The sequence below is a fragment of the Pelecanus crispus genome, chromosome 21 (genome assembly GCF_030463565.1).
Source record: "Pelecanus crispus isolate bPelCri1 chromosome 21, bPelCri1.pri, whole genome shotgun sequence".
NCBI lineage: Eukaryota > Metazoa > Chordata > Aves > Pelecaniformes > Pelecanidae > Pelecanus > Pelecanus crispus.
In genome coordinates this window covers 6,197,319-6,209,249 of record NC_134663.1, presented here as the reverse complement: position 1 = coordinate 6,209,249, position 11,931 = coordinate 6,197,319, and the positions used below count along the sequence as shown (strand labels likewise).

Sequence of the window (11,931 nt, the reverse complement as noted above, 5' to 3'; positions counted from 1 at the left end):
ATGTTCAAACGAGTATGGGATGCTTTGATTGGCTTCGGCTCGCCGCGGCAGGCCGGGCTCCCTCCTCGCGGTCCAGACCTTTATTGTCTGGCGGCTCCTGCGGCTGCTTCTGGTTGTGCGTGCGACCGGAGCTCGGGAAGCGGTGCTGGCGCCATGGTGAGGGCCGGGGGCGGCGGCCGGGCTGCGGCCGGCTCCTCTGGGGGTGCGGGGGGGGGGGGGCTGCGGGGCCGGTACCGGAGCCGGGGGGGAGGCTGAGGCCGGGAGGCGCCGCTTCGCCGCTGGGCCGGGGCGCTTGGCCGCAGGCCCGGGGCTTGACAGGGGCTGCCGGCGGGGGCTGGAGCCGCCGCTGTCAGCGGGGAGCGGCGGCCGGGGCCGCTCCTGTCGGCGAGAGACCGGGGTACGGAGCGGGGGGGGAGGTAACGGGCGGCTCCCGTGCCGGGCTCTGCCACCGATCCGTGACCTTGGGCACGGCGCCGCCGCCTGCCCTTCCCGAGGGGCTCCCCCGGGAGCCTCCCTTTGCCGAGGCGCCGGGAAGCGGCGCCGAAAGCCGCTTTCCGCCGCCCCCCCCCCCCCCCCGCCCCCCCCCCCCGCGCTCCCCGGGGCCGCCGCCGTTGTGTAACCGAAGCCTCTCGCCGGCTCGATCTCACGGCGAGGCCCTTCGGGAGGGGATTTGTGCCGCTTCCCCAGAGCCCGGCCCCGCTGATCGGAGCCGGTGACACCCTTGGGCTGTCAGAGCTTTCCTGGGGAGGCTGGCAGACGCCGCGACTGCCTTCATTTCACGGGGTACGGTTTTGGAGGGAAACTGCCTCTTTACAGCTACTTTCCGTGCTTGCGGATTTTAAAAGTTGCTTGTGCAGTGAGGAAGTGACTGTCAGGGGTGTAAAACGCGCTGGGTGAGGAGGCAGCCGCCTGAAGGACGTCCAGCAAGCGGCCCCGCCGCCTTCCCCGGGCGGCCCCCGCCCCAAGGAGCGTTTGGTTTCCCCGGTTTGGGTTCTGGCCGACATCCCTGTGCACGCTGGCCCTCGGCAAAGCTCGCTGGTGGCTTCCCAAGGAAAAATCTGAGGCTGGGGAGGGGGAAGGCTGGGGTTTAATTCTCCCTGGTGCCTTGCTTGTGTGGCTCGGTGTCCGAAACGTGTGAAAGTCACCGTTGCCGGGTCTGTAACCGTCGTTTAGGATACCAGGAGGTTGCCGAGCGGTTGATAAGGGCCCCGGTTGCTAAGGGTTAACATGGAAACGTTCTGTGAGATTATGCAACCCTCCCGGCGTAACTTGTGGCGACAGATAAAAAGTTGCTTTTTGAAGTATTTTAGTCCTGTTTGAAATGAGAAGGAAAGAAAAAAAAAAAAAAGCTGCTTTGTCGTCTGCGAGAGACCCAGAGCGTTCAAGCCGGTGGGGTTTCGGTTTGGGAACGCGCTTCCACCGAGCGACTTGCGTGGGGAGAAGGGAAGGAGTCGTCGCGTTCCTGCGCCCGTCAGCGCGGTCCCCTCCGGACGAAGAAGCGAATCGCTGCCGCCTCCGACCCGACTGAGCCCCCGCCAGCGCCGCATCCTGAGGAAGAGAAGGAAACCTCCGCTGCGCGAACGCGATATTCATCAAGGAGCCCTCGTTCCGCGGCCGGGAGGGGGATGAGCTTCCGCAGGGAGCCGGCGGCGGCTCGGCAGTGGGGACCTGTTGCGGCGCTTCCTCTGCAAACGCCGCAGAGGGTTTAGACGTTGGTGAAGGTGGAGGCAAACCTCGGGACTTCCGCTGTGAGACTTTTCTTCCCTCTTTTTAGTCAAATAGCGTGCAAAGAACCATCAGGCGGGCAGCTGCCGGCTGGAAAACTTGACAGAGAAGTGGGAAAGTTCACAGCTGGCTGATAAAAGCCCTCAGTGTGAACAGCCAGGGCTTTTCCCAGAGCTGTCTTTTATTTCTAGAGCGAGGAAATATCCCCAAATCCCCCTAACTGATTTTTGAAGATTTACTGAGTGACGTTTTCTACTGAAAAAAGTAATTCCTGACGCTTCACCGCAGTGAAGACAGCATTGAGTCGGCGCTTCAGAGTGTTTCTGGATGTGTCTCCAAGTCATCCCTCAGCCGCTTTCCTGATGAACCAGAGCCAACCATTCTAAAGTCGCTCCTGACCTGGCATCGGCTGCCAAAACGCCGAGCGGGTTTGCCGGGTGCCAGCATTCCCGCAGCCGGCTCTCCGCTGGCGGCCCCACCGCTGCCGCAAAGAGGAACCCACCTGTGCTCCGTGCCACCAACGCCGGCCCGGCTCTCCTGCCAACCTCACCCAGCGCCGCTCTGCTTGTCTTATTGCCTCCAGATCAAATATTTTCCCCTTATGGTTTATTTTTTTTTTAAATATTTGAGTTCAAACTGGACCGGCGCTCCCCAGCTGGCGCAAGCGCGTGGTGTTAACTCCCACCTCGCTGGGACGGGACGTGGATCTTGGACATCCCCGTGTTAAGCTGGTGTCTTATTTTAAGGATTAATATGCTGTTAGCATATTAATTAGCACCTTGGTCTCCAGGGGAACCTCTGGATCCTGCAGTTCCTTCCGAATGAGTGGGAAGGGCTGGTGGCAGCTTTCAGCTCCCTCCCGCCGAGACGCAATTCCCCCTTTTTTGAAGGGGATGGGGATTGTGTTGGGATCATGGGATCAATATGTGGTGTAAAAATGGGGATTACAGGTATGGATGCTTTCAGGGCCCCACTTTCCCTTCGCAGTGGCCGTACGGGGGCTTCTCTGCCCATCACAGGCTGGGAGACTTAATTTTGGGGGTTACAGTTGCCATTGTTTCTTAAATGGAACGGATTTGGGGTTGGTAACAGCAGGTCTGGGTACCGCACAGCCATTAAATGTTATTCCCGTCTTTGAGAGACTTCCCTTCTTCCTCCGGTAAAAAAAAACACATTCAGCCCAACGTCGTCCTTCACGTGGGAGGGCACGGGCTCTTCGTGACTGCCCTGCTGCATCGCCTGCTGCTCTCACCTTCGTTAGGAGCAGCTCTCGTTAGCTATTAGTGACGTCACGGTTTCTTCCGTATCCCTTGAATCGAGCAATTTTCTTAAAGCAGATACGCGAGAGCCCGGCAAACCCACGTTCAGTTCTTCCTCATTTCTCAGTAGCTTCCAAACGCTTGCACTTCAGGGTTTTAGCTGCCCCCTGCAACACAATTTTCAGTAAATCCATGATTTTTGGGGCTCCGCGGTGATTTTTTCCGCTCCGGAGCAGGAAGGGAATTGCACTTGATGCAAATTCGTCTGTTCAGAAACCGTGCGACCTGTGTCAGCGCCTGCCCGCAGAGCGGGGAAAGCAAATCTGAAATCAAATTGTTCTCAGAACTGCTGCAGGGGGAAGGGAGGGAGGGGGTCTTTGGGCTGGTTTCCTCCCGTTCGGTGTTTTTTGGGAAATAACGGGAACAGCGGTAGCAGGAAATGAGATGCACACACACCCAGGGCGATAAAGCAGCCGCCGCGCCCCTCGAACCCCCTTCATCCCCTCAAATTTGCCTCGTTTTGGGTCGTTTGAGAGGCCACAAGTTTCCTGCAGCTGCAGAGAGCGTGTTTGCTTCCGGATTATAGTGCAGCAGGTCTTTCTGGATTAATGAAGATTAATTAATAGGCACGTTTCTCTCTTGCAGGCTGGTGGCAAGGCGGGGAAAGACAGCGGTAAGGCAAAAGCAAAGGCGGTGTCGCGCTCCCAGAGAGCTGGGCTGCAGGTAAGGCCTGCGGCTTCCCCGATCTCATCGTAAAACATGAATTTCTGAGTAAAACTTCCACTTCTGGTGGGCAGGTTGCCCCAAACCCTCTTATTTTTGGGGGTGAAAAGTTAACGTTTTGTGATTTGCGTTGTCATTATGGAGCGACCAGGAGCCCTGGGCTCACGGGGGCCGTTTGCTGACTCGGGCAGGGTCGGCCTCTCCTCCAGAGAGGGTGCAAGGAATAATTTGGGTAATTATCAGGAAATGCCACAGGGAAACGTGTGGGGAGGATCCGCCCTCGAATCGGTTCCGTGTCGTTAAGGCAAGATGTAGACGCGCAAAGCGCTTGAGCCAAAATCGGGGCAGGGGGGTGCGGGGCGTAATTAGGCAAATGTATAGGGGGGCCTATAGGCGTTAATGAGGTTGTTGATTGCTCCCACCCCAGTTCCCAGTGGGCAGAATTCACCGGCATCTGAAGACCCGCACCACCAGCCACGGGCGAGTTGGTGCCACTGCTGCCGTTTACAGTGCTGCTATTCTGGAGTACCTCACTGCTGAGGTAGGGCCCCGCGCTTGCCTTCGTCCTTAAAAAAAAAAACCCCAAACCCCAAAATCCTGTGTCCCTCAGGATCCTGAGAGTCTTCCCGGTTTCTCGGCAGGTATTGGAGCTGGCAGGCAATGCATCAAAGGACCTAAAAGTGAAGCGGATTACGCCCCGTCACTTGCAGCTGGCGATCCGCGGCGATGAGGAACTGGACTCGCTCATCAAAGCCACCATTGCTGGTGGAGGTGGGTACGGCGGCCCCTTCCCTCGTTCCTGTCCCTAACTGGGAATTGTAGTGAGAGGAGGGGGAAAAAAATATGGGAATTCGGCAGCGGTGATAAATACTGGAGGCTCGCTGCTTCCCCGGATCCGACTGGAGCGCCAGGGTGGATACATCAAGCGGGAGGAAACGTTCACGCCGGGTTACGGCAAAACTCCGCTGGGAATCGAGGATTTCTCGGCGCTTTTTTGGGAAGTCTGCGAGTTTCTGACGGGAATCCTCCTCTTCTCTCCGCAGGTGTCATCCCGCATATTCATAAGTCTCTGATTGGAAAGAAGGGACAACAAAAAACAGCATAGAGAGGAGAGAGAGAAAAAAAAAAAAAAAAAAGTGGCCCCCTCCCTCCTGTCATCGTATTGATCGTACTGTACCTGGGACGAAAAATCTTGGGGATACACGGAATTTTTTTTTTAAGGAATAGTTCAAAGGAAGAAGGTAGAGAATTGACTGTAGAGAGGAGGGAACCTTGATGTGGGTTTTAGATTCAGTTTGGCACAAAGTTGTACCTTGTTGGGCGGCAGCCCTTGGTGTGGCGGTCGAGGGGCTCGGCTGCTCCCCTGGGTTTTATACAAAATGGGGTGGATAAACCGTTTTTTACAAAAAAACCCACTTCTGTGGTGTCGGGGGGGCGGGGGAGGCTGCGGGGGGAGGCTCCGGGGGGCGGCGGGGGATCCCCGGGGGCGGGGCGGGTTGGGGGGTAACCGCGACCCCCCCCCCCCCCCCCCCCATCGGCACTGCTCTCCCGCGCCAAATGCAAATTTGTCCCCGCCTCGTATGTAAATTACCCTCGGCGGCGCGATCCCGCCCCCTATGCAAACAGCGGCGGGAGGGGCGGGGCGTGCCCCAGGGCTCCGCCCCCCTCCCGGCCCCACATGGCCGGGGCTGCGCCGTGCCCGGAGCCCGACCTGGCTGTCCGGCTGTCCGTCCTGGGCGTGTGGGGCCCAGGCGTCCGTCTGTCCTGGCTGTGTGGGTCCCCAGTTGCCTGTCTGCCCTGGGCATATGGGTGTCAGGCGTCTGTCTGTCCTGGGCATGCAGGGTCCGGGTGTCTGTCTGTCCTGGGTGTGTAGGGCCTGGGTGTCTGTCTGTCCTGGGCATCCCTGGCTGTGTGGGTCCCCAGTTGCCTGTCTGCCCTGGGCATATGGGTGTCAGGCGTCTGTCTGTCCTGGGCGTGCAGGGTCCAGGTGTCTGTCTGTCCTGGGCATCCCTGGCTGTGTGGGTCCCCAGTTGCCTGTCTGCCCTGGGCATATGGGTGTCAGGCGTCTGTCTGTCCTGGGCATGCAGGGTCCAGGTGTCTGTCTGTCCTGGGCATCCCTGGCTGTGTGGGTCCCCAGTTGCCTGTCTGCCCTGGGCATATGGGTGTCAGGCGTCTGTCTGTCCTGGGCATGCAGGGTCCAGGTGTCTGTCTGTCCTGGGCATCCCTGGCTGTGTGGGTCCCCAGTTGCCTGTCTGCCCTGGGCATATGGGTGTCAGGCGTCTGTCTGTCCTGGGCATGCAGGGTCCAGGTGTCTGTCTGTCCTGGGCATCCCTGGCTGTGTGGGTCCCCAGTTGCCTGTCTGCCCTGGGCACATGGGTGTCAGGTGTCCATCTGTCCTGGGTGTGTGAGGCCCAGCTGTCTGTCCTGGGTGTGTGGGTCCCAGGCGTCCGTCTGTCTGTCCCGGCCAGGCGAGCCCTTGCCCAGCCCGCCCTTTGCTGCGGCCCATCCAGGCTCGCGGGGAGCCCTGTCCTGGCACGCCCCGGGGCGCCGGCGGCTCCTGCGGCCGAACCGCGCCTGGTCGGCAGCCGGGCGGGAGCCGCGCAGGTGCCGCAGGCTGGAGGAGGAGGAGGAGGGAGCTGGGAAGGCTCCAGCACTGGCAACACCGGCGCCCGGTTGCATCAGGCGCCAAGAGACCACGACGGCCGCGCACCCCCGCTGCCGTCCACCCCCCCCCCCCCCCGCCCGCTGCAGCCTCAGCCCCATCCCACCGGGCCGCGGCGCCTCGGGGCGGCCCCGGTACCGGCTGGCAGGACCGGGCCCGGCCTGTGCGCCCTCGGCGGTGGCGGTGCCAGCGCCGCTCTCACAAGATGGCGGCGTGAGGTGTTGGGGTGGGGCGTGAGGCGGCGGGGCGGGGGGCTGGCGGCGGCAAGGGGCGGGCGGGCGGCCCGGGCAGGGCGGCGGGGAGCCGGTACCGGGGGAGGGCGGCGGCGGCGGCTGCACAATGGCGGGGGCCGCTCAGCCCGCAAGATGGCGGCGGCGGGGAGGGGCCGTCCTTGCCGCCCGCGGACGAGGCACCGCGCATGCGCGCCCGCGCCGCCACACGGCGCCTGCGCCCGCCGCCTCGCGCCTCGCGCCGCCGGCCCGCGCGGGAGGGCTCCATGCGGGCGCGGCGGGGGAGCGCGGCGAGGGACACCCGTTCCCGCCCGCCCCGCCGCGGCCTGGGAGGAAGGCGAGGCGGCCTGGCCGCCCTCTCTGACCCGCTTGCCGCCCGGTTGGCGGCGGGGGACGCGGGACAGCGGCAGCGGGGGGAGCCCGCGCTCGGCGTTACGTAACCCGCCTCCCCCGCACGCCGAGCAGTGGTTTCGTCGCCCCGCCCCCGCGGCGCGTTCGGCGCTCGCCATTGGTTGGAGGAGGCGGCGGGGCGCGGCGAGGAGGGTATAAATAGAGGCGGGGCGGTGGGCGCCTCGTTCAGTCCGCCGCGGCCGCCCCAGCGCCCCGCCGCCTCCCGCGCTCCCGCCCGCCGCTGCCGCCGCCGCTCCTCCGCCACCGCCGCCATGAACGGGCAACTCAACGGCTTCCACGAAGTGTTCATCGAGGAGGGCACCTTCCTTTTCACCTCCGAGTCCGTGGGCGAGGGGCACCCAGGTGCGGGCCGCGGCGGGGCGGTGAGCGCGCAGGCGCGGCCCGGTCAGCGCGCGGCCGCCTCGGGGCGGGAGGGGGGGGAGGAGGAGGAGGAGGAGGAGGAGGGGGGAGAGAAGAGGAGGGGGAGAAGAGGAGGGGGAGGGGGTCGGTCCTGGTGGACAGGTTGGGGAGGGGGGGTGTGGGGGGGGTGGTGGTGACGCCAGCGGGCGCGCGCGCATTGCGGGGCGGCGCGCGCCGCATTGCGGGCCCCGCCGCGCACGTGCTTCCCGCGTGGGGGGGGGGGGGGACGGGCGACACACGGACACGGACGGACGGACGGGGGTCTTACCGGCTGACGCAACGGCGAGGGGGGGCCGGGGGCCGCCGTGACTAAGCAGCTGCGGGACTCGCTGTGTCCCCTCCCCGTGGGCCCCCCCCCCGCAACCCGGCGCTCCCCGCGGGGGGGTCCCGGGTGGCCGCTGGGGTCGCGACAGGCCTGGCCAAGGGCCCCCCGCCTCCGGGGCAGGGTCTGGCCGGGCGCGGCCCTCGGAGCACCCCGCTCCCCCCCCCCCGGGGGGGGTCCCTGGCGCTCCCGCCCCCCACCCAGCGCTGTGCTGCCCGGGGGGGCGATGCAGCACCCTGCCCGCCCACCCAGGGGCTGCTGAGCGCCCTCCAGATGTGCCCCGCACCCACACATCTGGAGCGTCAGGACCCCCACGGGCGCTGCTTCGGCACCCCCCCGCCCCGAGCGCCCAGGCCGCGTTCCGGCGCTGTGCCATGGCGTGCCGGGCTCCTTCCCTGCCTTTGTGCTCGCCCGTTTTGGGCGCGTGACTGGCAAAAGCCGCGCAGGCGGCTGCCTCCCTCCCTCCCTCCGCCAGCGCCCGCCGCCCAGGCGCTCCCCGCGTCCCGGCCGGCCATCCCGCCCGGCGCCCTGCGGCTGCCATTTCCCATCGCCCCGCAGCGCAGGTCGCTCCGGCTCGCCCGGCGGCACCCGCACCGCCCCATGGCGTGACCAAAGCCCTGCGGCCGCTCTGCGGGTACCTTTGGGGCTCCCCGCCCCTCCCTGAAAGGTCTCCCCGTATCTGAGATCACGCGCTGCCGCAGGAGAGAAGGAGTTTAGCAACCGTGCACGGGTGTAAGGTCCGTTCCCTCGCTCTTTCACCCTGAGAAATGGCCGGGAGGCGCTGCCTCATCCTCTCCCGGATCCAGCCCAAAAGGTCATCACCAAGGACGTCCGCAGTCCGAGGAGAGTTGCTTATTCACCGCCGAGCCCCAAGTGGCCCTTGGGAAGCTCCGGGAGCAGGAAGGGCTCTCCCTCTCCCAGAATAAAACATCCCGGGTGCCGGAGGGAGCTGGGTATCCGGTGGGAGCTGGCTGGGCGCGCTCCGGGGCAGCTGCCGGCACCGGGCATCCCCCCCCCGGGAGCTGGGGGCAGAGCTGCTGGGTGGCTGGCACGCTCCGGATTCGGAAAGCCAGGGCTGGAGAAGGGGGTGCCGGTCCCCTTCGGCAGTGCCGTAGGTGGCTGAACGCAAGCCCTGATCTGACTGTAACCGGAGCTTAGCTGGTAAATGCCTGAAATTCCAGGCGAAAAACCCGGCGCGGGGACAAGGCAAGGGCTGTGTGCGCCGCGGGAGGCTGCCGGATTAAGGGGCGGCTTGTGCTCAGCCGCGGCTCCAGTTCCCAGCTCGGCGCGGCCTGGGCTGTGCCGAGGGACAGCGGCTCAGGAAGGAAGGGCCGTGCCGTGCCGCGCCGCCCTGACGGCCTCCCGCTCTCCGTCCCCTCCCCAGATAAAATCTGCGACCAGATCAGCGACGCCGTCCTGGACGCCCACCTCAAGCAGGATCCCGATGCCAAGGTGGCTTGCGGTGAGTCGCTCCCCGGGGACGCGGGGTGACGCCGGCGCTGGGTGGGTGACGCCGGGGGTGGGTGGGTGACGCCAGCGCTGACGTCCTCCTCTTTCCCTTCAGAAACAGTGGCGAAGACGGGGATGATCCTGCTGGCGGGGGAGATCACCTCCCGGGCTGCCGTCGACTACCAGAAGGTGGTCCGGGACACCATCAAGCACATCGGTTACGACGACTCCTCCAAAGGTACGTGCCAGAGCGGGGTGGTCACCGGCTCGCTGCCGGCGTGGGGTTCGGCGCGCCGGGCTCACCGCAGCCTCCGCTCCGCCCCAGGCTTCGACTACAAGACGTGCAATGTGCTGGTGGCCCTGGAGCAGCAGTCGCCCGACATCGCCCAGGGCGTCCACTTGGACCGCAGCGAGGAGGACATCGGCGCCGGGGACCAGGTGAGTCCCAGCGCCGCGTGAGCCGCCGCCGCGGTTCAACCGGAGGAGACGCAGCTTCATCGCTCCCTCCTTCTGCCGCAGGGCCTGATGTTCGGCTACGCCACGGACGAGACGGAGGAGTGCATGCCCCTCACCATCGTCCTGGCCCACAAGCTGAATGCCAAACTGGCCGAGCTGCGGCGTAACGGCACCCTGCCCTGGCTGCGCCCCGACTCCAAGACGCAGGTGAGGGCCCCGACAGACCTCGCTGGCAGCCCCGCTGCCTCGGGGGGGTCCCCAAAAGGGCTCCCCTGACTCCCCAAACCTCCCGCCTCGTCCCCTGACGCCCCGGCGTTCCCCCCCGGCAGGTGACGGTGCAGTACATGCAGGACCGCGGCGCCGTCATCCCCATCCGGGTGCACACCATCGTCATCTCGGTGCAGCACGACGAGGAGGTGTGCCTGGACGAGATGCGGGACGCGCTGAAGGAGAAGGTGATCAAGGCGGTGGTGCCGGCCAAGTACCTGGACGACGACACCATCTACCACCTCCAGCCCAGCGGCCGCTTCGTCATCGGCGGCCCCCAGGTACGGCGGCTTTTCCGGCGAAGCCGTGCCAGCGCGGTGTCGTCGGCACGGCGGTGACGACGTTGTCCCTCGCAGGGCGACGCCGGTCTGACCGGCCGTAAGATCATCGTGGACACCTACGGGGGCTGGGGGGCCCACGGCGGCGGCGCCTTTTCGGGGAAGGATTACACCAAGGTGGATCGCTCGGCCGCCTACGCCGCGCGCTGGGTGGCCAAGTCGCTGATCAAGGCCGGGCTGTGCCGCAGGGTGCTGGTGCAGGTGGGTGCAGGCGCCTCTCCCCCCCCCTCCCCGCGCTTTCGGGGCAGGGGGCTCCCGGGATTTAATCTGCATCCCCCCGCGCTGCCCCGCAGGTCTCCTACGCCATCGGGGTGTCCCACCCCTTGTCCATCTCCATCTTCCACTACGGCACCTCCCAGAAGAGCGAGCGGGAGCTGCTGGAGATCGTCAAGAAGAATTTCGACCTCCGCCCCGGGGTGATCGTCAGGTAACGGGCGCCGGAGGGGGGGGAGACGCGCCGCTGGGAGAGGAAAGAGGGGGGGACGCCGGGGCGGTGGCAGCGTGTGGGGGTCCCCTCCCCGGCCCCGGAGCAGCCGCGGTCACCGCCTGGTGCGACTGGAACCGGCAAGGAGAGCCGCTCATGCCGGAAGATTAAAGCGCTTTCGGGCGCGGACGGAGGTAAGTATCCGCCGCGAGCCGAGCGCTTGGAGCTTCTCCGGCTTCTCGGGAATTGGGGGCAGGGTGTGGGGCGCAACCGGGGAAGCTCCAACCGCCCCCGGGGATGGGGAGGAGACGGAGGCGATGCCGCAGACCCCCCGGCCAGGCAGGGAAAGGGGCGAGCGCGCGGCCGGATCCTCTTTACTGAGTTGAGGACTTGTATATTCCAGGGATCTGGATCTGAAGAAGCCCCTCTATCAGAGGACCGCAGCCTATGGCCACTTTGGTAGGGACAGTTTCCCTTGGGAAGTTCCCAAAAAACTAAAATACTGAGAGGAAAAAAAAAACAAAACAAAACAAAAAAGCCTTGTTAGGCTTTTTCCCCCCATTCCTGCGGGCGTAGGTTACAGAGAAGCTCGCGGGCTCTGGGGGAAAGAGCTCCTCGGCCCCCCAGGCTCTCCTGGCCCCTGTCCCCCCCTTTTCTCTCTCTTTCTCTCTCTCTCGCCATCGTTTCGGTTGCGTGGGGACCACGCGCGGCCTCGTGCCTCTCCCCCAGCCCCCCCTGCCCCGTTGCGTCCCCCCCAGCCCGTGGCCGCCGATCCCTCCGGCTTCTTTTTAAAAAAAAAAAAAAAAAAAAAAATCAAAAAATCTTGCGTGACGTCTGAGCTCAGAGACGGCAAAAAGCCCCGAGCGCTCCCCCCCGACCCTCACCGTCCCGCTGCGTGGCGGCGGGGGGGGGAACGACCGCAATATTTTGGGGTTCCCCCCCCCTCTTTCCCACCGGGACCTCAATGGTGCTGGTTTTGGTCTTAACCCGGATTTTAAACCTCTCTTCTCCCGGAGGACGTACGGGTTTGGGGCGCGGGGGAGAAATGGTGTTAAAACCACCCCCCTACCCCCCCAAACCTCCCGTGCGGGTTTGGTACCGGAGGAAAATGTTTTATGGGTTTGTTTTTTTTTTTTTTTTTTCTTTATAAGAAAGCTGAAGCGACTCCACAACTGCACAACCCCCCCTCCTTCCCGCCCCCAGCTCGGCGCTGAGGCAGGGGGGGCTCGGCCGAGCCTTACCTATATATTTTTGGGGGAAAAAGGG

General features: G+C 64.6%; 2 protein-coding genes across 2 annotated transcripts; both read left to right on the top strand.

Annotated features, from left to right (window-relative positions):
* Positions 1 to 5,113, top strand: LOC104032657 (histone H2A.V). The gene is made up of 5 exons (XM_075723938.1): positions 1 to 156; positions 3,630 to 3,707; positions 4,135 to 4,248; positions 4,349 to 4,478; positions 4,751 to 5,113. The coding sequence occupies exons 1-5, from the start codon at positions 1 to 3 to the stop codon at positions 4,810 to 4,812; spliced, it is 540 nt and encodes a 179-aa protein (XP_075580053.1). The 3' UTR covers positions 4,813 to 5,113.
* A 2,137-nt stretch (positions 5,114 to 7,250) lies between these two features.
* On the top strand, positions 7,251 to 11,417 carry MAT2A (methionine adenosyltransferase 2A). Its single transcript, XM_075723977.1, has 9 exons — positions 7,251 to 7,352; positions 9,116 to 9,193; positions 9,296 to 9,418; positions 9,506 to 9,618; positions 9,700 to 9,843; positions 9,966 to 10,184; positions 10,260 to 10,442; positions 10,535 to 10,668; positions 11,069 to 11,417. Exons 1-9 carry the CDS (start codon positions 7,262 to 7,264, stop codon positions 11,169 to 11,171), a joined length of 1,188 nt encoding a protein of 395 aa, XP_075580092.1. The 5' UTR covers positions 7,251 to 7,261; the 3' UTR covers positions 11,172 to 11,417.
* Positions 11,418 to 11,931: the final 514 nt, after the last annotated feature.